At 44.9% G+C, this 25,136-nt stretch overlaps 6 protein-coding genes across 16 annotated transcripts; 5 read left to right on the forward strand and 1 right to left on the reverse strand.

Annotated features, from left to right (window-relative positions):
• The first annotated feature begins 5 nt into the window (after positions 1 to 5).
• Positions 6 to 3,350, forward strand: LOC136199698 (exoglucanase A-like). Of its 2 annotated transcripts, XM_065989968.1 has the most exons (10): positions 6 to 327; positions 381 to 737; positions 792 to 1,094; positions 1,153 to 1,431; positions 1,486 to 1,779; positions 1,832 to 2,140; positions 2,188 to 2,298; positions 2,350 to 2,495; positions 2,655 to 2,769; positions 2,804 to 3,350. In XM_065989968.1, exons 1-10 carry the CDS (start codon positions 144 to 146, stop codon positions 2,806 to 2,808), a joined length of 2,103 nt encoding a protein of 700 aa, XP_065846040.1. In that variant the 5' UTR covers positions 6 to 143; the 3' UTR covers positions 2,809 to 3,350. The 2 variants fall into 2 exon arrangements, with proteins under 2 accessions (XP_065846040.1, XP_065846041.1); XM_065989969.1 differs by lacking the exons at positions 6 to 327; positions 381 to 737; positions 792 to 1,094 and having other exon boundaries at positions 1,201 to 1,271; positions 1,322 to 1,431.
• On the reverse strand, positions 2,807 to 5,161 carry LOC136199702 (netrin receptor unc-40-like). Its single transcript, XM_065989977.1, has 7 exons — positions 4,770 to 5,161; positions 4,417 to 4,710; positions 4,082 to 4,363; positions 3,769 to 4,035; positions 3,401 to 3,715; positions 3,240 to 3,350; positions 2,807 to 3,181 (listed from the first exon to the last, which is right to left on the reverse strand). The coding sequence occupies exons 1-7, from the start codon at positions 5,155 to 5,157 to the stop codon at positions 2,982 to 2,984; spliced, it is 1,857 nt and encodes a 618-aa protein (XP_065846049.1). The 5' UTR covers positions 5,158 to 5,161; the 3' UTR covers positions 2,807 to 2,981.
• Positions 5,162 to 5,179: 18 nt separating this feature from the next.
• Positions 5,180 to 9,431, forward strand: LOC136199705 (uncharacterized). 3 transcript variants are annotated; one of them, XM_065989983.1, is made up of 9 exons: positions 5,180 to 5,269; positions 5,338 to 5,679; positions 5,738 to 6,064; positions 6,137 to 7,286; positions 7,338 to 7,691; positions 7,738 to 8,040; positions 8,096 to 8,362; positions 8,421 to 8,681; positions 8,735 to 9,431. In XM_065989983.1, the coding sequence occupies exons 4-9, from the start codon at positions 6,962 to 6,964 to the stop codon at positions 9,349 to 9,351; spliced, it is 2,127 nt and encodes a 708-aa protein (XP_065846055.1). In that variant the 5' UTR covers positions 5,180 to 5,269; positions 5,338 to 5,679; positions 5,738 to 6,064; positions 6,137 to 6,961; the 3' UTR covers positions 9,352 to 9,431. The 3 variants fall into 3 exon arrangements, with proteins under 3 accessions (XP_065846055.1, XP_065846054.1, XP_065846053.1); XM_065989982.1 differs by having other exon boundaries at positions 5,738 to 5,897; positions 5,957 to 6,064; positions 6,137 to 7,691; XM_065989981.1 differs by having other exon boundaries at positions 6,137 to 7,691.
• A 4,066-nt stretch (positions 9,432 to 13,497) lies between these two features.
• LOC136189576 (uncharacterized) lies at positions 13,498 to 15,863 on the forward strand. 2 transcript variants are annotated; one of them, XM_065977594.1, is made up of 7 exons: positions 13,498 to 13,636; positions 13,682 to 14,053; positions 14,110 to 14,409; positions 14,464 to 14,757; positions 14,806 to 15,107; positions 15,153 to 15,730; positions 15,813 to 15,863. In XM_065977594.1, the coding sequence occupies exons 1-5, from the start codon at positions 13,612 to 13,614 to the stop codon at positions 15,084 to 15,086; spliced, it is 1,272 nt and encodes a 423-aa protein (XP_065833666.1). In that variant the 5' UTR covers positions 13,498 to 13,611; the 3' UTR covers positions 15,087 to 15,107; positions 15,153 to 15,730; positions 15,813 to 15,863. The 2 variants fall into 2 exon arrangements, with proteins under 2 accessions (XP_065833666.1, XP_065833658.1); XM_065977586.1 differs by having other exon boundaries at positions 15,816 to 15,833.
• Positions 15,864 to 17,583: 1,720 nt separating this feature from the next.
• On the forward strand, positions 17,584 to 22,458 carry LOC136186896 (roundabout homolog 2-like). 7 transcript variants are annotated; one of them, XM_065974392.1, is made up of 15 exons: positions 17,584 to 17,716; positions 17,789 to 18,130; positions 18,277 to 18,543; positions 18,602 to 18,868; positions 18,928 to 19,215; positions 19,264 to 19,331; positions 19,409 to 19,637; positions 19,705 to 19,737; positions 19,788 to 19,895; positions 19,957 to 20,590; positions 20,645 to 20,842; positions 21,109 to 21,495; positions 21,548 to 21,784; positions 21,845 to 22,225; positions 22,281 to 22,458. In XM_065974392.1, exons 1-10 carry the CDS (start codon positions 17,668 to 17,670, stop codon positions 20,106 to 20,108), a joined length of 1,803 nt encoding a protein of 600 aa, XP_065830464.1. In that variant the 5' UTR covers positions 17,584 to 17,667; the 3' UTR covers positions 20,109 to 20,590; positions 20,645 to 20,842; positions 21,109 to 21,495; positions 21,548 to 21,784; positions 21,845 to 22,225; positions 22,281 to 22,458. The 7 variants fall into 7 exon arrangements, with proteins under 7 accessions (XP_065830464.1, XP_065830487.1, XP_065830471.1 ...); XM_065974415.1 differs by lacking the exon at positions 20,645 to 20,842 and having other exon boundaries at positions 19,788 to 19,819; positions 19,877 to 19,895; positions 19,957 to 20,092; XM_065974399.1 differs by having other exon boundaries at positions 19,957 to 21,017; positions 21,071 to 21,495.
• Positions 22,459 to 22,491: 33 nt separating this feature from the next.
• LOC136186939 (uncharacterized) lies at positions 22,492 to 25,039 on the forward strand. Its single transcript, XM_065974430.1, has 7 exons — positions 22,492 to 22,553; positions 22,621 to 22,727; positions 23,285 to 23,378; positions 23,440 to 23,880; positions 23,939 to 24,217; positions 24,270 to 24,650; positions 24,714 to 25,039. Exons 3-7 carry the CDS (start codon positions 23,312 to 23,314, stop codon positions 24,764 to 24,766), a joined length of 1,221 nt encoding a protein of 406 aa, XP_065830502.1. The 5' UTR covers positions 22,492 to 22,553; positions 22,621 to 22,727; positions 23,285 to 23,311; the 3' UTR covers positions 24,767 to 25,039.
• The last annotated feature ends 97 nt before the right edge of the window (positions 25,040 to 25,136 follow it).

Here is a 25,136-nt window from a genome sequence, read left to right on the forward strand (position 1 = left end):
CACGACTCTCGTCTCTATGCCGAGGCTCGTCGCAAATGTCCACCAAAGGCTGAATTGCAAGTGGCGGCCAAGCACGTGTTTATCATCAGTTTGAAAAGTAGGATTCGGAGAGTTCTCTAGTGGCATATACTCGACTGCCGGGAATGTTCTTGTTTTTTGCTTTTTTCTTTTATTACTTTGTTTCTTTCCTAGTGAATCGCTATGATCAACGCTTTCGCTTTCAAGTTAAACATACGGGCGCCACTAAGGCGAGTTCCTGTCACAGCGTGCGAAGCTTCTTGATGCATTTCAAACTTTTGCTACAGCTTCTCGTCGCACTCAGCCTCGGTAAACACCTAGAGAGAGTATACATACAGATGTACGAAAAGTCAACTTTTTAGCCGACCCATTGTTTTCTCAAAGAATAACGATCGAACCGTCGGGAACTCTTCGGGCGAAGCAAGGCACGCGGGTGTCACTTCGAAGCGGCATCTCGTTGCTAACGAGAAGTCCACGGATTGTTTACAACAGAAAAGAGAGCGATATAATTCTTTTTAGAGTGATCGGTGCCTCGGTTAATATTTCACTTTCACCATTTGAAGCAGTCGCAACGCTTGTCGGTGCAAATGCCACCCATCTACTTTACCAATTTGATTTCATGTTACTCTCTGATTACAATGATGCTTATATTCATATGGTTGCTGTAAGTGGCATTTCAACAAAGGTGTATTCACCGTTCCTCAATTTGACAGTTTTATGTAAGACGTCTGAAAACGAATACGCTATTTTATCTTGATCAAATTATTTTGCAGTTCCTCCGTGCTGTAACGTGTCCCTTCAACAGGAAGCACGAAATGCCACAGACTCCGTCATTCCTCCTTTAAATTGCGGTGAAATTATTAATGACGTTGGGAATCCGGTAGTAACAGAAATTAATTGGCGCGTTACTTCCACGTCCGATTCACTGTGTGTGGGAATGCCAAAAGGAACTTTGAGGGAATCATACACTTTCAACCCGTCTCACAATTTGAGAAATTGCAATAATGCTAACATCGTTTGTAGAGCAGAAAATGAAGTGGGATCTACCACAAAGACGTTCGCATTGATTTTCAACAGTGAGTCTAAACGCATATAATGCTGTGACATTGCTGGAGCTAATGAGTCATGTTCTAGCTGTTCCTGGAATGCCCACAAATCCAGTGCAAGGGCCACCAATACCTAATGGGGTTTCTATTTCGTGGGAAACACCCATAGATGACGGAGGCTTCAACATCATTGACTACAAATATGAGGTGATGGGCAAAGTAGGTTCATCTGAAACTGTATCAAGCACTACCACCAGTGCCAAAATTTCCGGTCTCGGGGTTGCAGAATCATACACCTTTGCTGTATCAGCTGGTAATGCTCTAGGAAGAAGTGATTGTCTCAATGTGTCGTTTGAGTCGCCTGATGGTAAGTAAGTTAATACGTAGTTTGGGTTTGCTGATCTGATCAGTGCATCTGCAGTTCCAAGAGCAGTGTCTGGTGTTCAATCTCGAACAATTAATACTTCCTCGATAGAAATGTCGTGGTCACTTCTAACGATTGATATGTCCGTTGAACTGAAAGTGATTCAATACGTTATAAGTATCGTTAACGGAACAGCCGATCAAAACAGGACAGTTTCTGAAGATACTTACTCAGTCATATTCACGGGTCTTCCGTTGGGATCATATTTCAACTTCAGTGTATATGCACTGAATGGAGTTCGAGGAGGAATTCCTCGCAGAACGTTCGTTACAGGCATGACAAATCCCACAGGTATCAGACTGTGTTCGCTTTATTTTTACCGTTGCTAAAGTGATGTGTACAGGTATGCCAGGTACACCAGAAAAGCCTAAGATTGCATCAAAGACGTCTACGTGTGTTACATTGACGTGGAAGTCTGTCGATGCGGGGGGAAGTGGTTTTGTGATCGAGCGATACGTTGTTTTATATTCGACTCAAGGCAGTACAAAAGCAGACGCAAAGACGGTGTCACCAGAGCACGGCCCAGATGTAGAGCACACAGTATGTCAACTGACGTCAGGAACAAACTACACTTTTCAAGTCGCTGCAGAAAATCAAGACCGCCGGGGAAGACTGAGTGAAAGTGTTAGGGCAACTACAGATACAGACAAAGGTTGGTCTTCGCGTGTGTTTATATAACAAAGCTAATCAACAGCACAGAGTCTGCTTTTCCTGTGGGTCTGGTTGTGGGATTAACAATTGGCATATTGGTTGGAATAGGTTTTTTCGTTGTGGTGTATTTCTGCCGTTGTCGAAAGGGAAAGAAAACAGGTAATATAGGCGCGGTATATTGGCTTGTTATTCTATTCGTTATCCATTTAGATAACTCAACTCGCGGATCAAGGGCAGCTCCCGATGCAGCAGAAATGACGCGAGTAACGTACGATTCAAGCCAAGGCACAGGTGAAGGTGGCGGCACGGCTCCAGTGTATGCAGACGTACGTCACGCTAACGAGAACAACCCAGTGGTACTAACAACTAATTCTGCTTATGAAACGGTTGGAACAGGCAAGCACTGATGCTGTTCCATGCGGACGCGTTTTCGTCTCGGAATACAGTGCATGCCCCGAGTCGACTACTGAAAATAGTCTTCTTTTTCTTCTTTCTGATTGTGTGGTTCTTTCTAGTGGATGGCTATAGATGATCAGCGCTTTCACTTTCAAGTTAGACATGCGGGTGCCACGACCATTCCAAGTCTAGAATTTCTACTACACTTATACATGATTAGCAAAGAAGAGCAAGGTATCATTACTAGGTCAATTTCCTTTGCTGCTAGTTTAGGTAAGACACGGCGATGATTAACCTTTTGGTTTGTGCAAAGCAAATTGATTCTAATCCTGGTTGCTGAAGCAGACATGCATGATTCTTTAGAACATTCGCCTACGACACTAAAAAAAAGATGAGTAAAAATTAAATAAAACAAAGGCTAAAATAGCTGCTATCCGTTTAGACAATCAACGTTTGCCAGTTCCGGTTGCTTGATACGAAGGATTGGTGCTTGTAAGTGGTGCCGCAGTATTCTTGTCTATAGGAGTCACGTCTGCGTAAACTGCCGCAGAAGCTTGACCTTTAGCTCTGCTTGGTCCTGAATCATAAATTGGTGACTTCGTTACTCGCGTCATTTCGATGTCAGAAGACTTTGGCGGCTTTGTTTCTATAAAGAGACGAGAGTTTTTGTCTCTGTCTAAAGATTTTATACCAAGCCAAGCTACCTTGGGGCGTTGAGCGAGAGAGTCTTAATAGGTAGTAACAAAGCAATGCTGCCATCGCAAGAACTACTATTCCACCAACTACAATTCCCGCGATAGCCCCAGAACTCAATCCTAGATCATCAATTACTAATGCTAATGAAGCATTGTATCTTTCCGCATACCTCCTTTCTTTTCTTCTTCTAATGTAGTGAGAGTGATTGACGTGCTTTCTTCACTCTCCTCACCCAAACTGTTGATAACCAACACTTTTACAGTGTATGTTGTAGATGGTGACAGTTTGTCTATCAAAAACGCTTGCGTTTCTCCGCTGTGCGCCTTCAGATCTCTCTGATTGCCGTTCAAAAAAACCCGGTAAATTGACACTGAAGCATTATCTGTACCAGAATCCAAAACTGAACTGAACGTCAATATGAAAGACGTTGACGTGATGTTTATGGCATTGCCATTGCCAGAAATAATAGGACTACCGGGAACACCTGAAAAATGATACCCATAGAGCACGCAACTATTTAGTCTGTAGAAAACCAACCAGGTAGATTAGTCCTCATTGAGACAACCGTTGAGTTTTTGCGAGTTCCTTCTGAATTTCTTGCTTCCACAACAATGTCATAGGCGGTGTCTTCTGATAGGTTAGAAATGGTGATTGGAAGGCTGTTCTGAGACTGTGAAGCTTCTTGCATTCCCTTCCGCGTGTAATAAACTATGTATCCGCCACTATTGAAATCTGTGTCTGTCTGACAATCAATGGTCAACTCGCTTCGTGATCCTGCACTTTTAAACGGTTTGATACACTTTCCTAAATAAGAAACGAAAGCGTTTCAACATAACTAATGATCTCTCACTGGTCGGAACAGTTTTGTCCACCTGACAAGCTTCTCCAGGTCCAAGAGTGTTCACTGCTGAAACCCTGAATACTAGAGTATCACTGTCATTCACAACATGGTCAGATCTCAGTGGACTTCCTAGCGTCCAAGTAATTAATGACTGGGTCACTCCATTGATGGACAGAGACAGATCATAGTCAATGATCGGAAAGCCACCGTCATCTCCAGGCATTTCCCAACTGAACAATGCACGCGGTCTCATCAGCCCGTCATAGCTACACGATACCATTTCTGGTTGACCTACACATGCACATTTGAGAATGTCAAATGCCGTAAGACTTTGAAAAACTTACTATATATAGTCAGAGCAAACGTCTTCATCGTTGTATCAAGACGAGGTTCCTTTGTGTCTGCAATACAAGTGATTTGCGCATTGTTGCACTGTCGTGTGACTGGATTGAGATCATAGAATTGATTGGCATTTCCCGACTCAGTGCCAACGCAGCCACCTGACGGTTTAGACCAACTGACATTTGCTGGCGGATTTCCGCGATGACTGATAATTTCCTCGCAGCTCAGAAGACGAAGACGACTTGTAGTGTTGTGGACAATACGACTCGTGTTTGAAACAGTGCAGCAAGGAGACGCTACATATAATAGACAAACTAAATGTACAATAATCCATCTAATTTGCATCTACACGTACATAAGACGACCAGTGTGAGAGGTTGAGATTCAGTAGTGCTAGCATCTGAAGCCCTAAATCGACATCGCAGAGATGCTCCATTGTAATCGGACTTGAGCGTGAACGTCAATTGGAACGATATCGTTCGAACGCCTTGAACGATTGAAAGCCCCAGTCCTACGGCTGTTCCTTTGAACGGAGGAACAGAAATCGGCGTAACACCTCCAGACGCAACGAAAACGGCTGCGCTTAGGTTCTGGTTGTAGCGAATAGCCGCCGCCCCAGAAGCGTCTGGAAAGCTGCAATTAATAGTGTGTGTGTCGCCATCGAGACCCGTTAGACTTCCAGGAGGACTGATCGTCGCTCCATCACATAAACAGACAAGAACCCAAAAACAGAAACCTTTCATTGCCCGCATGCGCAGACTTCGCCTGGTTTCGGTTTCGGTGCTTTCAACTCATGAAAAGTCAACGTGGCTCACGCTCAAGGCATCTTGACTGTCACCGCTTTTGTTATTCCAGGTAGCTCTAGTCTCCTCTCTTGAGCCTAGCTAGACAAGTCGGGGAACGATAACCTGTCATTTTTTCAGTGTTCGGGTCTCTTCCGCCCAATTGGCTTCGATATCCCTAACCGCGACCTTCGCGCGCAAGGGCGATCGCGTGTCGCTTCAGTGTCAGGCCGATAGATCGTGACGTGCGAGCTCACTTCGCCTCAGAAGAACGACCAGCTGGATTCGTCTCGATGAACGAGGGCATGAATGCAGAGAGAAAGAGTATTCTTACTGAAGGGGTCGGTAAAGATGAGGTCAGGAAGCCACTGGAACATAGATAGATGTTATAACTGACTAGAATGATCGAGCATGACCTCGAGTGTATTCCCCGCACCACAAGGTTGAAAGTTCACTTCAGATCAACATTCTCTACATTTCACAGTTTGTCGCTATTGAAGTAATCATCGCCCAGTATATATGACTTTTCTCTTGATCATAGATCTACATGTCTTGAAGACACATACGCCTGAGAATCAGATTTCTACCTAATCTGCAGCTATCCTTCCGCTAATTAGTTCTCATCAAACGATATTCATAAGCGCAGAAGCGTCAATCGAAACGCCAAGAGAGCCCGCGACCACGTATCTACTAGTCTACGCGTAAGAAGGCCAGAAGATACGACCGTCAATTTACGGCTGCTTCAAATCGGAGTCTGCAGCTAGGGCGCCTAGCGCAGATCACGTTACATACAGTGAAGAGCTCGAGGAAAACCCGAATATGTCTCTAGCCGCTGTCCTTGTACTGGCGACAATGCTCATTTCCTCGCGTAAGTCAATATATGTACAGTCCAAGAGAGCTAGGGGGCTCAAATAAACATGATGTCGTCTCCTTTCTACAGATGCCGCTGATTTGACTCTGTTTCGACGTAACCATCAACCTCCCATCTTCGACGCCTACAGTGTACCCGTTTGGCGACACAATCGTCGAAGGAACGCGCGTAACGCTAATTTGCAACACGACGAGAACGTCCTTCATCCACTGGTTCTATCGTCCCGTCGGGCAAACAACCTATAATCAGTCACCGGGAATCCTCTATCGTTTTTCGGTCTTTTCCAGCTAAACGTTGCAAATGATCTAATCAAACCATCATAGCCACACGACAAGTTTCCAGGTGGGCCTACATATAAAAAGGGACTCAAAGCAATTTACTTTTGATCGTCAAATTAAATGTTGTCGTTGGTGATATTCAATAGCGGGTCATTTGTATCTGCAACACGAGTGATTTTTGCTCCATTGCATTGTCGGGAAATTTGATCAAAATCATAAAATTGATTGACTTCTCCTGGCGCTATTCCTTTCTTCAAGTTGCAGCCGGATGATGGAGATTGAATGGTCCAATAAATAGTTGCAGGAGGATTCCCTCGTTCACGGATGATTTCTGAACAGTTAAAATGCAATGACGCTGGCGATTCTGTTATCTTTCGTTCAACAGTAGACCCAGAAATGTTGCAACACGGAGGTACTAAAGAAGTGCTTTAGAATATTACGCTACATGTGCCAAAGACCGTTGAAGACTTACACGAGATTGTCAAATCGAGAAGCGGCGAGCGCACTTCTGTATCCACACCAACTGTAGCAACAATGAAAATACTAGCACCATTGTATAGAGAGTACAGCGTAAAATCAAACTGAAAAAGTAGATTGGTTTCATTTCCACCGACAAATGTTGCAGATGCTTGAAATGGTGGAATGGAAACGTTCACTTGGACGCCGATCTCGTCAGGACTTGAAGGGTGCGCTGCTTCGAAGAGACAGTTATGTTCCCTGCTTCGCCCGAAGAGTTCCAGACGGCTTCATTGTTATTTTCTGCCCTCCGGTCGAACGCAGGCGACAGCTAAACACCGCAGATCATTCTAACCTGCATATGCACTTATGCAGTCAAAGACGCACCAAAAAGACAGCGAATCATCTTTGGAAGCCACACCTAGATTTTATCCGGGAATTCGAAATGCATTTTTTTACGTGGCTTCTCATTGCGTGTCGCTTCGGTAAACTAGTACTTAGGGCCATCCAAGAAATTCCAAGCAGTCTCTATGCAGGTTTGACAATATTTCAGAGAGTGACGATCGACCCGTCTGGAACAATTCGGGAAAAGCAAGGAACACCGGTGTCTCTTCGAGCCAGCATTCCGATAATAGCAAGAAATCCGAGGATCATTTACAACAGAATAGAGAGCCCTGTTATTCCTTCCAGTCCGGTCGGTGTCCAAGTCAATGTTTATATTCCACCATTTGAAGCATTTGCAACATTTATCGGTGAAAATGCCACCGATCTATTTTTCCAATTGGATTTTATGCTTCTCGTCAAATACAATGATGCGTCTATTGGCATCGTTAGCACAACTGGTCTAGCAACGAACGTGTACTCGCCATTTCTAAATTTGACAGTATTGTGTAAGTTTTATCATTGGCACGTGCAATAATTTATACGCTTTTTCAGCGTCTCCGTGCTGCAACGTTTCCGGGTCTACGGTTGAGCGTAACACGACAGACTCGCCAGAGCTACTACGTCTAAACTGTTCAGAAATCATTCGTGAACGAGGGAATCCACCAGCATTTATTTCTTGGACACTTCAATCCCCAGCATCCGGTTGCAGAGGAATGCCGTCAGGAGAAGCCAATCAAATCTACAATATTGATCAGATTTCACGGTCATGCAATGGTGCAAAAATCACCTGCGTAGCAGACACATATGACGCGCTATTGGACATCACCACCACAACGTTTAATGTACTGGTTAAAAGTACAAGCAAAGATGGACTGCTTTGATATGCTGTATTTAATTAATTGGCTTGTAGGTCCTCCAGGAAGTCTAATATGCACGTATGATGGCTTGGCCAGACCATTGGCAATATTCAGCTGGAAACAACCTGAAGACAACGGGGAATTCCAGGTGACTCATTATAGCTTGTCTGTCAATGGAAGCTCCGTAGATCGGAAGCAAAACAGTTCGTTGAACTACGGCGTCCAGGTAAAGGATGGTGATCAAATAAGTTTCAGCGTTTCAGCTGTGAGTATTCTGGGATCTGGAGGTTCATGTGAAATACATGAAACGATTCCCACCAGTAAGTGAGTAGTTAGACAAATCGCGATGGAGCTTGTTTCATTGCACTACATTCGTAGGAAGCTGCATCTTGCCAATTCAAAGTGCAGCATGTCGAACGTCAATTACAGTCAATTGTCCATCAAATGCAGTGGTTAGAAGCGCATTCTTTGTGTACTATTCAGGAAACGGCACAACCGCAAAGAAATCTGCCATCAGCCTACCAACTACAATTTCTAATCTACTCTCAAACATGAATTATGTAGTTACGGTGGAAGCAGAAAATTCAGAAGGAGATCCCGAGAACTCGTCGAGCGTGGTAATGAGTACCACAGAGCCTGGTTAGTTCTGTATATTTCTTTCTTGACGTCAAGTACCGTATCTGTACGGGTAGGTAGTCCTTGTAGTGTAAGTCTCACCAAGGACAGCGTGAAAGAAATTTCGTTGACGTCTTCCACCTTGGAATTCCTTTCTGTTGCTGACTCCGGCAGAGACAATGTTGCTGTAGCAACCTATCGAATCTACGTGGACAACTTGCCACGCGACTTTCCAGCTCAAGCAGGCAATATCCAAAGAATTAGAATAGACGGTCTTACGACAGGGAGAGCATACGCAGTCCAAGCGACCGCAATCAATGAGATAGGCGAGGAAGGCGACAAAAGTCCTCCAATTGCAATCGCTACTCTAACTGATTTTGATCAAGGGGCAACGCCAAAAATTGATCAAGAGGTATCATATGGCGTCTTAGCTGGAAGTGTCGTCGGCTCTCTTTTGGCTGGAGTGCTGATTGGCATCGTTCCAATGTACGTTGTCATGAATCGACTGGCTAAAAGTCAGGCACCAGAAGAAAGCGTAGAAATGAAGGATTCTCGTCTGTACGCTGAGAGTCGTCGCAAGCCCGCTAGTAGACAGCAACGGAGCCCGCGTACGAAGATGCTGGCGACGTACGCGTTCATCAGCGAGATCGTAAGAATCCCGCGTATGCCACTGCTGGAAGTGCCAATTGAGTGAGTGGTCCTTTGATTGTGCTTGTGATGTCTTATGATAAATTGGTGACTTAGTTAGTTGCGTCATTTCGGTGTCAGGAGACTTTTGATGGCTTTGTTTCTAAGACGAGACGAGAGTTCTGTGTCTGTCTATAGTAAAGATCTTATAGGCTAGCTACCAAGCTACCTTGATGTGTTGAACAAGAGCGTCTTAGCGGGTAATTCTGCATCACCTCAGTAGATTGGTGCTCTACTAGAAGTATCCGTGGTGTAATAATCAGTGTGATTAGAATTATCTTCTGCAGGGTGTATCTTCTTAAAATCCTCCTGATGGATTTGACTGCGCAACATTAGACCTAATACTATCCAAGAACAACCAGAAGTGCTAAACTAAGCCAGCAGTACAGAACTAAAAAACAAACAGTTTTGGGCACTCAGTGATCAGCAAGCTTGGTGACTCCACTGTAGGGGACAGACTCCTCCTCCTTGGTCTTCTTCACCTTCTTAAAATTCTTTTCCTCCTTTTTTGGCGTCTGCTTGGCCAGATCCAAGTCAGCATATTGAATTGGCTAGGACAGGAAAGATGAAATTAGTATCAGTTACTACTAGTTTTTCAGCCTCTCTTGGATAAGGAAAGTGTATGTACACTTGTAAATCATCAAGGGGAACATTTGCACGTTCTGCTAACACATGGGTGTGTTCATTTCTTAGATCTAGAGAGCCTTAGTAGTAAGGAGAACGCGTGGTTGCGGTGTCTTTAGAAGACTTAGGCACAAAGACTTCACACAGGCAGTTGAGCCAGAAAGAGGCATCTTTGTCGTAACGTGCCACTATGAGAATGGCTGAAGCTATTTTGGGTTTGCTAGCGTCATTTCGCTCCAAATCTTTTGCCAATCTCGCTCTGCCTATGTTCTCCAAAGCATACCGTGATGGTAATTACATGTAATGCCTCTTCTACTTTCTACCTAAAAATTTGAATTTATACCTCAGCGGGTTTCACATCGCTATATTTGGTTTGGCTCTCTTTGACTGGTGGTGGGCCAGCTTGAGCTAGTTCCAGCTCAGCATGTTGAACTCCATCACCACCACCACCCTATGATGGATACTATGAACAATCAAAGATAAATTTTAAACTGTTCCTGCCTTCTTCTCTTCAGTCTTTGATGGCTGATTAGTTGGCTCTAGTTCAGATTATTAAATTATTGCAAAACATACCGAATAGGACATTACCGGTTCCTTTTCCTTTACGGAAACAGAAAAAGTAGACAAGAAGAACGCCAATAGTTATTCCAGCCAATATGCCGATTATTAATCCAGCAACCAGACCCGCAGGGAAACCAGACTCTGTGTTGTTTATTAGCGTTGTTATCTGAACACATGAAAAGACCAACCTTCAGCAGCAGCTGTAATTTGTGTAACACTTTCACTCAGTTTCCCTCGACGTTCTCCATTTTCTGCAGCAACTTGAAACGTGTACTTTGTTTCTGGCGCTAGGCCACGTATGGTCATCATTACATCGGGAAGACGACGTTCTTCTTGTGATACATTCTTGACATCCTCTTTTGTAGCGATGCTACCTTCCATGGAGTATATGACAATGTATTTCTCAATCACAAAGGCCTCTCCGCCCGTATCAACAGACTGCCATTTCAATGTAACGCAGTCGAGCGTCGCTGATTTAACTGTAGGCGTTGCTGGCGTACCTGGTGTACCTTTCAACATCACCTTAGCGATGACAACAATGATACACTTGTCCAATACCTTTGCGATTTGCCATGCCTGTGATGAATGTTTGACGAGGACTTCCTCCTTGAACTCTATTCAGCGCGTACACGCTGAAGTTGAAGTATGATCCAGAAGGAAGACCCGTGAATGTCACTGAAGTTGTATCTGCAGGAACTGTCTTGATTTGATTACCTGTTCCGTTTACAATGCTAATAGTGTAATTAGTCACTTCCAATTCAACTGACGTATCAATCATTAGGAGTGACCAAGAAATTACTATTGAGGAAGTATTAATTGTTCGACTTTGAACACCGGACACTGCTCTCGGAACTGCAGACGCGTTGACTAGATCAGCTAAATGAACTACAGAACTAACAGCTTACCGTCAGGTGATATAAATGAGATTGTGAAAGGAGAACTTCTTCCCAAAACGTTCACAGCCGATACGGTGAAATTGTATGATTCTGCAACTCCAAGATCTGAAATTCTAGCGCTGGTGGTAGTGCTCGGTACATTTGCAGAAAGAATCATTGAGCCCGTTTTGTCAATAACGTCATATTTGTAGCCAATTATAATAAAGCCCCCGTCGTCTATGGGCGCTTGCCATGCAATAATGATTCCATTAGCAAGAGGTGTTGGCTGTCCTTGCTGTAGTTTTCTGGGTATTCCAGGAACGGCTAGAACACGTCTAATTATTTCCATCAACATGATAGCATCATACAAAAACTCACAATTGAAAATCATTGTGTACATCTTTGTAGTAAAGCCCACTTCGTTTGTTGCTCTACAAGTGATGTTTGCGTTGTTGCAGTTTCTCAAATTGTCAGACGGATTGAAAGTATATAATTTATGAACACTTCCCGTTGGCATTCCCACACACTCCGATTTAGAAGTAACGGTCCAAATAATTCTCGCTACTGTCGGATTTCCAACATTGTTAATAATTTCACTGCAGTTCAAAGGAGGAATCACGTCTGTGACATTTTGTGCTTCACGCTGAAGCTGGGACACGTTACAGCACGGAGGAACTGCATAATATATTGATCAAAACAAACACTATTCATTTCCATATGTCTTACACAAAACTGTCAAATTGACAAACGGCGAGTAGGACTTGTCGCCTGTAAGAAGAGCTGCGACAACAAGACGAATCGAAGCACCATTGTATACAGAAAGCAACACGAAATCGCTTTTGTAAGACCGATGGGAGGAATTTCCACCGACAAGTGTTGTGGATGCTTTAAATGGAAAGGAAATATTCTGTTGGGCACCGATCGGACTGGTAGGAAGTATTGCCATAATCTCCTTTTCGTTGTACTCGATCCTTGCATCTCCTGCTATCGGCGCGTTGCTTCGAAGAGACACCCACATTCCCTGCTCCCGCCGAAGAATTCCAGACGGATCGATCGTTATTTGTCCGGTCGATCGTACACACATGTAGGCGATAACTACAAAAAATCAGTCTAGTCGGTTCAAGATACAGCGCAACGTACCGAAAAGACAGCACTCCCGAAACATTTCCGCATATAAGTGTCTCGAGACCTGCGAGACCCATATCGAGTCGAACCTCATCTGAGACATTTCTGAGACAGGGTTCGATCTGAGACGTCTCGTCCGACTAGGAGTTACTGCACTGTTGAGTGTTTCTAGCTCTATTATGTAAACTCATTCTCTATCTCTAACGGTCCGCTTTCAAAGAAGCGCCTTTTCACTTTGGGCTTACCTCCTGCCAATAGGACGACACTGAGAAAAGACGCTAGACGTAGGAACGATTTCATCTCCACTGAAGGGTGTACAGGCGAATACTATCGCTTCAGACGCAAAGGCCGGATAAGTAAGGAGGACGATCACGGGCGTGGCATAGGTTTGGCCCAATCACAGCGCAGGTAATCGGAAGTCTGTGCCACATGGCTGAAAGCCAAGTCTGCAACGGGCTTCATACAAATTTGGAACCGGAAAAGCGAGACCTTGCAGGGATATACGTTGATTACTAAAAAAGCCTAAATGCTATGATCTAGGTGTCACCGCGTTCGCTCACTGCTCTAGACGAAAACATTATCAATAAACTATAGTCTTAAGACCTCTCGCAGTGCGCAATTGCAGCTTATTGCTTGCATTCCCTCAAAAATTTATGTAGTCACATGATATACCACATGTACGTGCGTTCTAAATTGGACCAATTTAGAACGCACATGAGTTTATGTGGTATATTATGGGACTAAGTTTTTAAGGAATGCAAGCAATTGCCTATATACTGCGGAATAGCGAGAGGTCTAAAGACTATAGTTTATTGATAAATGTCTTGTCTAGAGCAGTGACCGAACGCGGTGGCACCTAGAGAATAAGTTTACTTTCAACAATGGTGTTGAGACGTCACGGTCTCACAGCACGGATACTAAGAGTATATACAGGTACTGCATGTAACTCTAAACTCCGTGGTCTTAGTCGGGGGTCTCGAGACGTCTCGAGACGTCTCAGCACTGTGGTCTCCAGAACAGTCAGATGGGGCCTCAACTCGATACGGGTCTCGAGACACTTATTATAGTGTATATATGCGGAAATGTTTCGGGGTTGCTGTCTTTTTGGTACGTTGTGTTGTACCTTGAACCGACTAGACTGATTTTTTGTAGTTATCGCCTACATCTGTGTAAGATCGACCGGACAAATAACGATCGATCCGTCTGGAATTCTTCGGGGCAAACAGGGAATTCAGGCGTCTCTTCGAAGCAACGCTCCGATAGCAGGAGATGCAAGGATCGAGTACAACGAAAAGGAGATTATGGCAATACTTCCTACCAGTCCGATCGGTGCCCAACGGAATATTTCCTTTCCACCATTTAAAGCATCCACAACACTTGTCGGTGGAAATTCCTCCCATCGGTCTTACAAAATCGATTTCGTGTTGCTTTCTGTATACAATGGTGCTTCGATTCGTCTTGTTGTCGCAGCTCTTCTTACAGGCGACAGGTCCTACTCGCCGTTTGTCAATTTGACAGTTTTGTGTAAGACATATGGAAATGAATAGTGTTTGTTGTCTTTTGATCAATGTATTATGCAGTTCCTCCGTGCTGTAGCGTGTCCCAGCTTCAGCATGAAGCTCGAAATGCCACAGACTTCGTGATTCCTCCTTTGAACTGCAGTGAAATTATTAACAATGTTGGAAATCCGACAGTAGCGAGAATTATTTGGACCGTTACTTCTAAATCGGAGTGTGTGGGAATGCCAACGGGAAGTGTTCATAAATTATATACTTTCAATCCGTCTGACAATTTGAGAAACTGCAACAACGCAAACATCACTTGTAGAGCAACAAACGAAGTGGGCTTTACTACAAAGATGTACACAATGATTTTCAATTGTGAGTTTTTGTATGATGCTATCATGTTGATGGAAATAATTAGACGTGTTCTAGCCGTTCCTGGAATACCCAGAAAACTACAGCAAGGACAGCCAACACCTCTTGCTAATGGAATCATTATTGCATGGCAAGCGCCCATAGACGACGGGGGCTTTATTATAATTGGCTACAAATATGACATTATTGACAAAACGGGCTCAATGATTCTTTCTGCAAATGTACCGAGCACTACCACCAGCGCTAGAATTTCAGATCTTGGAGTTGCAGAGTCATACAATTTCACCGTATCGGCTGCTAACGTTTTGGGAAGAAGTACTCCTCTCAAAATCTCACTTCAATCAGCTGACGGTACGTCGTCCTTGATTTTCTCTTTCTAAACCGCACGAGATTTTTTAGTTCCAAGAATGATTTTAAGCGTGAAAACTAACACTGTCAATTGGACAGCAATTGAACTGTTGTGGATGCCTTTAAGAGTTGATGCTGAAGTTGAACTACCACTGACCAAGTATATAGTTGAAAGGCGTCTTTCTGACGGAACGGACAAAGCCACGTTTTCAGTTTGCTCTACGAGAGCAAATTTTTATTTACTGGGCTTCTACCAGAAAGATTTTATCATTTTAATGTCTATGCAGAGAACGGAGTCAGCGGAGGAACGCCTCGTCGCTCAAACACTGTAATTGGCTTTACTGACTTTGAAGGTTTGAGAGACGATTTTTATCTTGCTAAACTTTGAAACTTCATAGGTGCTCCAAAGGCAATTAATATCAGTCAAGAGCACAATGTATATGCGGTTACAACTACCGGTTTCACATTGACACTTCGTTCTGTCATTGGTAATTTCAGCCAGGGATACGTTGTTGTAACCAGGTACAGAGTTTACGTGGATAACTTGCCACGGGAATTTTTAGCTCAACCGGGAATAATCAGACGTTTACAGTAGCCGGGCTTGTATCAGGAAGAGTGTACGCAGTTCAAGTGGCGGCTGTAGATAATTTTGGCAGAGAAGGTGAGAAAAGTCTTTCAGTGGTCGTTGCTACGGCAGCGAATAGCGGAATATCATCTGGTGCTTCGGCTGGATTAGTCATTGGTACTCTTTTGGCGGGACTTTTCATTGGCATTCTCGCAGGCGTTTTATAACATGCATCGTCATGAAACGTCGCAGAAGTTCACAAGATAAAAAGCAGACACGAAGAGAAAGCTTGGAAATGAAAGACTCTCGTCTCTATGCCGAGGCTCGTCGCAAAGGTCCACCAAAGGCTGAATTGCAAGTGGAGCCTACGTATGAAGAGGCCAGTCAAGGACGCGTTTATCAACCTAAAAAGTAGGATTCTCTAGTGGCATGTGTTTGACTGCTGAAAATGATCTTGTTTTTTTTGTTCTTTTCTGACTTTGTTCTTTCCTAGTAGATGGCAATGATCAACGCTTTCGCTTCGCTTTCGCTTTCAAATTAGGCATACGGGAGCCACAAAGGCGAGTTTACAGTCTGTGTGAGGCCTTCTTCATTGAATGTAAATGTGTTATCTTTTTTGATTACAGTACAAAAGCTACAACGCACGATTTGCTATTCTCAGACAAGAATGTAATAATACAATGCGTTTCAAGTTTCTACTACAGCTTCGCATGCTACCAAGGTAAACACGTACCCACAGGCTTGAGAGAGGAGTATAGATGTACGAACAGCCAACTTGTGCAGCCGACCTATTGTTTTCTCAAAGAGTAACAATCAATCCGTCTGGAACTCGATCTTCAGGCGAAGCAAAGAAACACGGATGTCACTTCGAATTAATTAACTGGAAGTGTCGTCGGCTCTCTTTTGGCTGGCGTGCTGATTGGCATCGTTCTAACGTACGTTGTCATGAATCGACTGGCTAAAAGTCAGGCACCAGGAAAGAGTAGAAATGAAGGATTCTCGTCTGTACGCTGAGAGTCGTCGCAAGCCCGCTAGTCAGACAGCAACGGAGCCCACGTACGAAGATGCTGGCGACGTACGCTTTCATCAGCGAGAGCGTAGGAATCCTGCGTATGCCACTCCTGGAAGTGCCAATTGAGTGGGTCCTTTGATTGTGCTTGTGATGTCTTATGATAAATTGGTGACTTAGTTAGTCGCGTCATTTCGGTGTCAGGAGACTTTGATGGCTTTGTTTCTAGGACGAGACGAGAGTTCTGTATCTGTCTAAAGATCTTATAGGCTACCAAGCTACCTTGATGCGTTGAGCAAGAGCGTCTTAGCGGGTAATTCTGCACACCCCAGTAGATTGGTGCTCTACTTGTACAGTGTAGCATCCGTGGTGTAATAATCAGAATTATCTTCTGAATTATTTGTGTTTGTTACCGTGCGTTACGATCTTTTCGGTTTCGGTTTCAACTCATGAAGCCAACGTCGCTCACGCTCAAAGCATCTTGGCTGTCACTGCTTTTATTATTCCAGGTCAGTAGCTCTAGTCTACTCGCTCGAGCCTAGCTAGACAAGCCGGAGAACGATAACCTGTCATTTTTTCAGTGTTCGGATCTCTTCCGCCCAATTGGCTTCGATATCCCTAACCGCGACCTTCGCGCGCAAGGGCGATCGCGTGTCGTTTTAGTGTCAGGCCGATAGGAATGGATTTATCGTGACGTGCGAGCATATAGGATTCGTCTCAATGAACGAGGGCATAAATGCAGAGAAAAAGAGTACTCTTACTGAAGGGGTCGGTGAAGATGAGGGCAGGAAGCCACTGGAACTCTACTAACTGACTGGAATGATCGAGCATGGATCGACCTCGAGTACATAATTCCCCGCACCACAAGTTGGAAGTTCACTTCAGATCAATGTTCTCTACATTTCACAGTTGGTCGCTATTGAAGTACTCATCGCCCAGTATATATGCAGTATATGACTTGTCCCTTGATCATAGATCTACATGTCTTGAAGAGACACATACGCCCTTGGCTACCTTCCGGCTGAGAATCTGATTTCTTCCTAATCTGCATGCCGCTACCCTTCCGCTAATTAGTTCTCATCAAACGATATTCATAAGCGCAGAAGCGTCGTCAATCGAAACGCCAAGCAAGCCCGACCGCGTATCTACTAGTCTACGCGTAAGAAGGCCAGAAGATCAAATTGGAGGCGCCTAGCGCAGATTAGCCTCGCGGAGCCAGGCCCTACTGAGCAGGGCGTGGTCGCAGTGAGGACCACGCCCTGCTCAGTAGGGCCTGGCTCCGCGAGGCTAAGCGCAGATCAACGTTACATACAGTGAAAAACTCGAGGAAAATCCGAATATGTCTCTAGCCGTAGTCCTTGTACTGGCGACAATGCTCATTTCCTCGCGTAAGTCAATATATGTACAGTCCAAGAGAGCTATGGGGCTCGTATAAACATGATGTCGCCTCCTTTCTACAGATGCCGCTGATTTGACTCTGTTTCGACGTAACCATCAACCTCCCATCTTCGACGCCTACCCGTTTGGCGACACGATCGTCGAAGGAACGCGCGTAACGCTAATTTGCAACACGACGAGAACGCCCTTCATCGCCTGGTTTTATCGTCCCGTCGGGCAAACGCGCACCACAGGGCAGAACGTTGTGCTCTCGGTACTGAAAAACAACTTCACCGTCGAGCCCCAAAAGCTCATCATACCATCGTTCGCGAAACTGTACGAATTCGACTACGAGTGTGCGTATCAAGATCCGGTCAACCTAAACATTGCTCAAAGCGGCGGTTTTTTCACGTTATACTTGGCTGGTAAGAAATTGCTCTTCTCCGCATCCGATCCGACGCTTTTGCACTTTCTGACTAGTCGCCCCTGAATTAATTAATTAATTAAATGAAGTCTTTGCTTGGCTCAACTTTGAATAGACGACATTAATAATTAGAGTCTTAACATTTAGTTGCTCCGTCGCCCAAGTCATTGCCTCTGTTGGTCGTCGTCGTCGTCGTCGCGGAAAATGACGCGGCAAGCATCACGTGTGCATTCACGGGCAGGCCAGCGCCGAACGTCACTCTCTACAGGGCTGGCAAGAAACTTGCGATGAACGACGGCGGCTCGCTCACGTACGCGTTTGCAAACGCGCAACGCAGCGACGACGATAATTATCAATGCGTTGCCGTCAACGTGGCCGGAAGCAGCGAGAGGACGTTCAAGCTCACTGTGGAATGTAAAGCGGTTGGGGGGTTTTTTTTTGCACTCCTTTGAATGGAGGATTGTTCTCATAGATAAACCGAGGATCCTAACTACGACGCACGCTACGATTAGCGTTCTAAAAGGGATGCCCGCGAGTTTGCATTGCATCGCCGACGCGTTGCCCGCGTCCGTCTATTTTTGGTTACACAATGGGACGGCCATTCGTAGAACCGTCGTCTCTAAGAACGTAACACTATTGGTGGTGATGGTTCTTTCGTTGAGTGACACGGGAAATTACTCGTGCATTGCAAAAAATTCGCTCGGCGAAGATCGTCGAGATTTTCAATTGTTATTGACAGGTGAGACGGTTGCGCTGGCGTTTGCCTTTCTGAGCGAGGTTCGATTGGCGGACATCTAGTACCTCCGGGGCCACCAAGCAAGCCCTACGTAACTCAAATTGGAAGCCGCCAGGTCACTATCACTTGGGATCCTGGATTTGACGGGCACGGAACGATATCTGAATACAAAGTTCGGTATCGGAAGGGGAACAGCAGTGGTTGGACGAAAACGCGTGTTCATGGACCGTTAGCAACTTTGACTGGCTTGGCTCCGAATGAGCCCTATTACTTTAAAATCAAAGCGGTAAATGAAGCAGGGATAAGCTATTCAGGTCCACAATCAGACGAAGTTATCACTTACCCTATTGGTAAGAGCACCGTACATTGTCATGCGGTTTCTTATTGTATCTCTTCAGCTCCTCCTAAAGTTGAAAGGGTCTATATAAGCGATGTCAAGCCAACGCTTTTCTCTGTTTACTGGCAGGTGATAAAATTTTGTTTGACAGGGCTCTTGCCTTGTCTTGAGCTAGAGGAGTTGTTTTGTTTTTAACCAATTTATAGGCTCCTCGTGATTTGAGCACAAGTCATGGCAAAATTCGAAGCTACACCGTTCGCTACTATGCAAGCAGCGCCGGCATCGCCGCGGCGAAATATCAAAACGCGACGGGTAACGCAACGACTGCCAATATCACAGGTCTTTCCAGGGAAACGGGCTACATTGTTGACGTGGCTGCCTCGAATAGAATTTTCACTGGTCCGTACAGCGACTCCGCTTTTGCGAAAACTACCGGTACAGGTGGCGAGATTTTAAAAGGCCGACTCTCTAGCTCTCTCTCTCTCTCTCATCCTATTTGTAGGAATAAGTGGCGATGGTGCCGCAGGCACAGCAGGCGAGCTTTCAAAAGTCCGACTCTCAAGCTCTCTCTCATCTTATTTGTAGGACTAAGTGGCGGTGGTGCGGCAGGCATTGCGGTAGGCTGTGTGGCTCTCGTGGCTATACCTATTGCAGTTTTTGTTTTTTGTTTAAAGTCAAAAAAGGGCAGCAAAGGTAAGCTTTTTGCACACATGGAAGTGGGGGTAGTTTTGGGACCGTTTTCTTTACATCTCAGAATCTTCGAGTTTGCAGGATAACTCTACAAAAGAAATGACTAAAGGCTCACTCTATGCAGAGGTGGTTACTATGAGCGAAGTCGCTCACGAACCAGTTCGGCTAGCTACCAGTTCTGCCTATCAGTCGAGCCCGAGGTATAAGTTCGAGTAGCTGATGCACTTCCCTGCACGCTTTGGCATTTAGCGGTCTTTAGTAGTCCTTTGCATTCTCCGCAGGGAGCCTGCAGCGAAGCATCTGTAGTTTAGAGAAAGTAGTCAAAGCGCTTCCTCCTAGGCGGAAGGGGTCTTGAACGCACGGGCCTCGTGTGTAGGTAGCAGGCTAGGAGAACGTTGATAATACAGCAGTATCGAATGCAGGAGCTCGACCTGACGGCGAAAGCAGCCTGAAGAGTAATGTAATTAGGAAGTCCACCATTTACGTTACGAAAACATTCCTGACCTGTGCACGACTTCCGTACTGAAAGGATTGGTTCAAGCATGGCCACATTCACTCATGCGGATTCGTCTGCCAGTACATGTAGCGGTAATTCCATTTGCGGGAAGTGCAAGAATGTATATAAAGCAGGTCACTTCAATTAAGCTAAGTCAACTCGGCGTCCTGAGAGACTGATGTTTCGACGAATAGCTCTGCAAGTTAGGCTAACAAATTAGCGTGCTTTTGTGACCGCACGACCTCTGTGCTTTCAGGGTCGCGGTTCAAGAATCTGCTCCGAATAGCATATATTTGAGATCGATCTCTCAGCTCTTCAGTGTCTGCAGAACCTCTTAGAAGCATGGCAAAATTTTCCCGTCTGCTCTTTGGTGTCGTTTGTCTCTGTCTTTTGAGAGAGTCCTTTTCCTGGTTGTTCTCGTCGTCTTCTTTCTGGTCATCCTCGTCGTTGTATAGTAAGTATGCAAGTTGTATTGGCCCTTGGCACGCGGTTAGAGGAAGGTGCTTTGTGCATCAGTTTGTGTATAGCTAACAACGTCTTTATCAAGCTGTAAATCTCGATGTCTGAATAGTTATTGTGAATCATATGGCATGCATGCAGGATGTACCAATGGCTCTCTTTCTCCACCAGTTAGTGTTTATTCGTAGACGTTCTTACGACGTTTTTAACTCAAAATATCTAGTTGCTTCGAGTGAAGATCGTTCTTTCTTTTCTCTATAGACAAAAAGTTCTCTTTTAAGGACCAGACCGTCTCTGATGCGTCATCCCGTTTGCTTCTTGGGTACATGGTCATTGGAAAGCCTACAAAAATGCAAGCAAGCTACTACATGAAGGTAGTCTGCCCGACGCGAGTTTACAGCTATCTCAAGCCGTCCTCAGGCTGGTGGGGAAATAGAAACTACTACTACACCAAAAGGGATACTCTGAATTTGCCACGATCTTCACTCTATAAACCGCTGTATGAATGTATGAAACTATTCAACTTTGCCAATAACGACAAAAGAATTGGATGCAAATTTGACCTGACAGTCACGCTAAGCCGCACTTTCGGTTTCGTCTATTTTTATTCTCCTCGTCTGCGCCCATCCTGCAGTATCTATGATCCCGGTAAGAATACAGCACAAATAAAAGCAACCTCATCGCCGTTCTCGCTTTGCAGTAACGCACACTTCCGGGTGCAATTTTGCTAATGGAGAAACGTGCGATTATAAGAACGACGGGTGCACTACATACCCGTGGTCAGCTAATACCATGGCACTTGACAAAAGCGCCATATTATCATGCGACGTGCCAGTAACGACTCTCACAAACGTGCCTGCTCTGCTGGAGGCATTGAACTCTGGTGATAGAAGAAAACGTTCTGTAAATCATCGAATGGCACGAAGTAGTTCTACAAGTGAGAATTTTAGACTAGATGATGCTCTAGAGATTCGCCTCTCTTTTTTCTTACCGTGAGGCTTATCTATTGATCCCGCTGGGAGCCAAGGAATTGCATTTGGCATATGCAATTCTCCGACCATAGAAGCAAAAGCCGACGAGAATACAGCAATGAAATTCGACTACACGTTTGGAGAAGGTGGAGCTCATCAGATCGTTGTTATGCTTTTGTGCATGTCTGACGGAGGTTCAGTCATGCCTATGCGAAAGGATTTTCGTCATTACATTGTGAATAATCTCGAGCCAAGTGAAAATGCTCGAAGGAATTTCAAGTGCCTCAACATTCACGAGTACCTGAAAGGCTCCAATTTTCAATGCACGCACTTTCAAGTTCAGTTTATTGGAGCAGCTGCAGGCAGTTATCTTGCAATTGATAGCGTGTACTTTTACAGAGTCTGTCGTAAGTACATCAGCAAACTTTGAGATATCATAATTCTTTATTTTGGGATTTTTAGCGTCGGGATCTTTTGACAACCTCGACTAAACAGTGGATGAATTGAATAAACTTGCAGCAGCCTGCTCTGGCACTCTTTTGATGTCTTTTTTTCTTCACTTCAATGGATAAAATGTGTTGTATTAAAAAACACTACTAGTTGTAAGCAATTTCAATTTTTCTTTGAGGATCCATAAAAGCAAGCATATGTATCTCTTCACATACGGGGTCTTTCGCAAGCAAGTGTCTGCACAGTTCTCTTCTCTGATATGCGCGTCCCCGCGCGCTTTTAGGGGTACTGATAGTTTCAGACGTTATTGCTTAGTAAGTAATCTGCTTTGAGAGCCCTTGAGGGCTCCTAGGATCCGCTTCTTCGAAATTTGTTTACCTTTCGTCACGACACGGATGCGAGTCGACCGCAGATGCGTTAATCGAAAACGCCAAGCGAGCTCCGAAAGCGCATAAGGAGGTCAGACAGCTCCGGGGGGGGGCCGTTGTAGTCTAGACACAGAACCTCGTCAACTGACAAACGAGTCTAGGAAGAAACTTGAGGATGACCCCACTGCCGGCAGCTCTGGGGTCCATCCATTTTCGTTTACCCTCGTTCCGTAATCGTTATCCGTCAGTTCTCGTTGCTAGGGTCTCCCTTTGGGAGCTCCTCTTTTTAGCTCTCACCCGTGCCATGCTATATATAGGGTAATAGCTGTAGTTCTTATTCTGGACTCGTAAGCCGGTACAACTAACATCTGCTTCGTTCATCATCTCCAAGTTGAGGTTCTATGCATTAGCTGCACTCCAGAGGTTGTGCTAACTGACCTCCTTAGTCAAGCATCTTGTCCCACCACTGTTACAAGCAGGCACAGGCATACAATTAAGTGACAAATTAGTGAAGATGACCAGACAGCTGGAAGTAATGGAAGTCATTATTATTATGTAAGCCATCTGCGAAAGCGCATGACCTCTGGCGGCCGCCGTGTTTGCGCAGTACGGCCTGTAAAACCGAGTGCGAGAGTCTGTCTCTCTCAGTTGAGGCAAGCCTTGAAGGACGCGATAATGATCAAACTTATGTTGACAGCTCTCGTTGGTCTCTCTCTCCTCGAATGTTCGTATTCATATTGCGGTTAGTAAGTCTCGGCAGCGACGCCGAACGTATACGTCTTAGCGAGCACTCTGTTTTGCAGAACCCGAGGTGCGATCTGTTACGCTTGGCGTGAAAAGAGTCCCCAAGAGACAGTGGACTGACCACTTTTCTTTTCGGTACGCCGTTCTCGAGTCGCCAAGCAACGTGGAAGCTTCCTACACTGTCTTTGAGAATTGCTCCCTTCCGGTTTATCGATATCGTCGCAGCTATATCGGCAAAGGTCGATATCGGAAAAGGCGATACGCCTCAACGAGTAAATGGACGGGTCTTCGAGTCACAAAGAAGGGTTCTTTGAACTTGAAAACGAGTCCACTGTTCAAAACGTTCTACGAGTGTAACGACTTATTTAAGTATCAAAGAAACGAGCCAAGATGCTACGTCGATTTGCAAATCGTAATTCGTGTAACTGGGGGTTACATGCCGATCGACCGACATTATCCGATAATTCACTATTCCTGCGATATCTTTGGCAAACGCAAAGGCGAGCGATTAGACATCGCGAGAGAAGGCGTTTTTTTGAGAATGCATCGTTTTTGTAGATGTCTACACTGCTAACTGCAGTTTTGCCGACGGAGACACGTGCGACTACACGAGCGACGGGTGTAGTTTCAGTCAGTGGTCGATCAACGGCGGCGAAAAGACTCTCGCCGGTTCTCCTATCGAGTCGTGCGATCTCGTGTCCAATGATATTCTCAACATGGTTGCTCTGACGTCGGCGAACGTATCTGATATTCCAGCAAACCTATCGGCGTCAAACTTGACTGCGTCAAATGAATCTGATCTCCTTGCAGATCGAGAGGCACGAGATAGTGCAGAGGGTAAGCGTCGCTAAATGTACAGTAGACGTTTCATATCCCTACTAATTTATAGGCTTATCTCTTCATCCCTCTGGAGAGGAGGATCTCAAGGTTGGCACATGCAATACGCCAACCCTTACAGCGCATGGTGACTATAACAAAGCAATGGAATTTGTTTACAAGTTTCACGCCAAAGGTGTTCACCAGATTGCCATTTTGCTCTTGTGCATGTCGGAAGGATCTAAGGTCATGCCCATGAGAAAGGACTTTCGTCACTACAAAGTGGCCAACTTCACACCGCGAAGAAAACTCATCAGTGACAGGAAGTGTCTAGATATTCACACCTACTTACGAGGTGCAGATTATGAGTGCACGAAGTTTCAGGTTCAGTTTCAGGGAGCAGCCAAAGGAAGCGGGCTTGTCCTTCAAAACGTAAATTTTCTCAAAGCGTGCTGTAAGTTCACAACGGCGTTATAGGGTGCGTACGTGCCTTCCTTATTGCTTTCTGACTATCTAGCCTTGTACGACAACGTAGGCGAAGAAGACGACTACTACTACGACGAAGTATAGACGTAAACGACATCACAAAATAACGAGCGTTTGTGCAAGCTGCGCGTTTCAGTAATTACATCTATCTGCGCAGACCTACTTGCAGATTAGAAGGATACCCGCAGTATTTTTCAGTTCCACATGTATGTAATTCCGGGAAGGTTGGCTTTTTCTAAAGCTTTCCTAAATGACAGCGTCGCGTCGTCAAAAGTGTTTAATTAAAGGATCTTAGAATTTTCTTCAATTTGAGCTCTTCCTAATGACCTCGCATGCAAGTTAAAAGTTTTGATTTCATTCAAAGCGTAAATTTCTAGGAAGAGTACTGTAAGGTTCACATCGGTGTTTAGTATGTGCTGTGTAATAGCCTTCTGGCTCTATATATAGCGTCCTA

This window comes from Oscarella lobularis, chromosome 1 (assembly GCF_947507565.1).
Source record: "Oscarella lobularis chromosome 1, ooOscLobu1.1, whole genome shotgun sequence".
NCBI lineage: Eukaryota > Metazoa > Porifera > Homoscleromorpha > Homosclerophorida > Oscarellidae > Oscarella > Oscarella lobularis.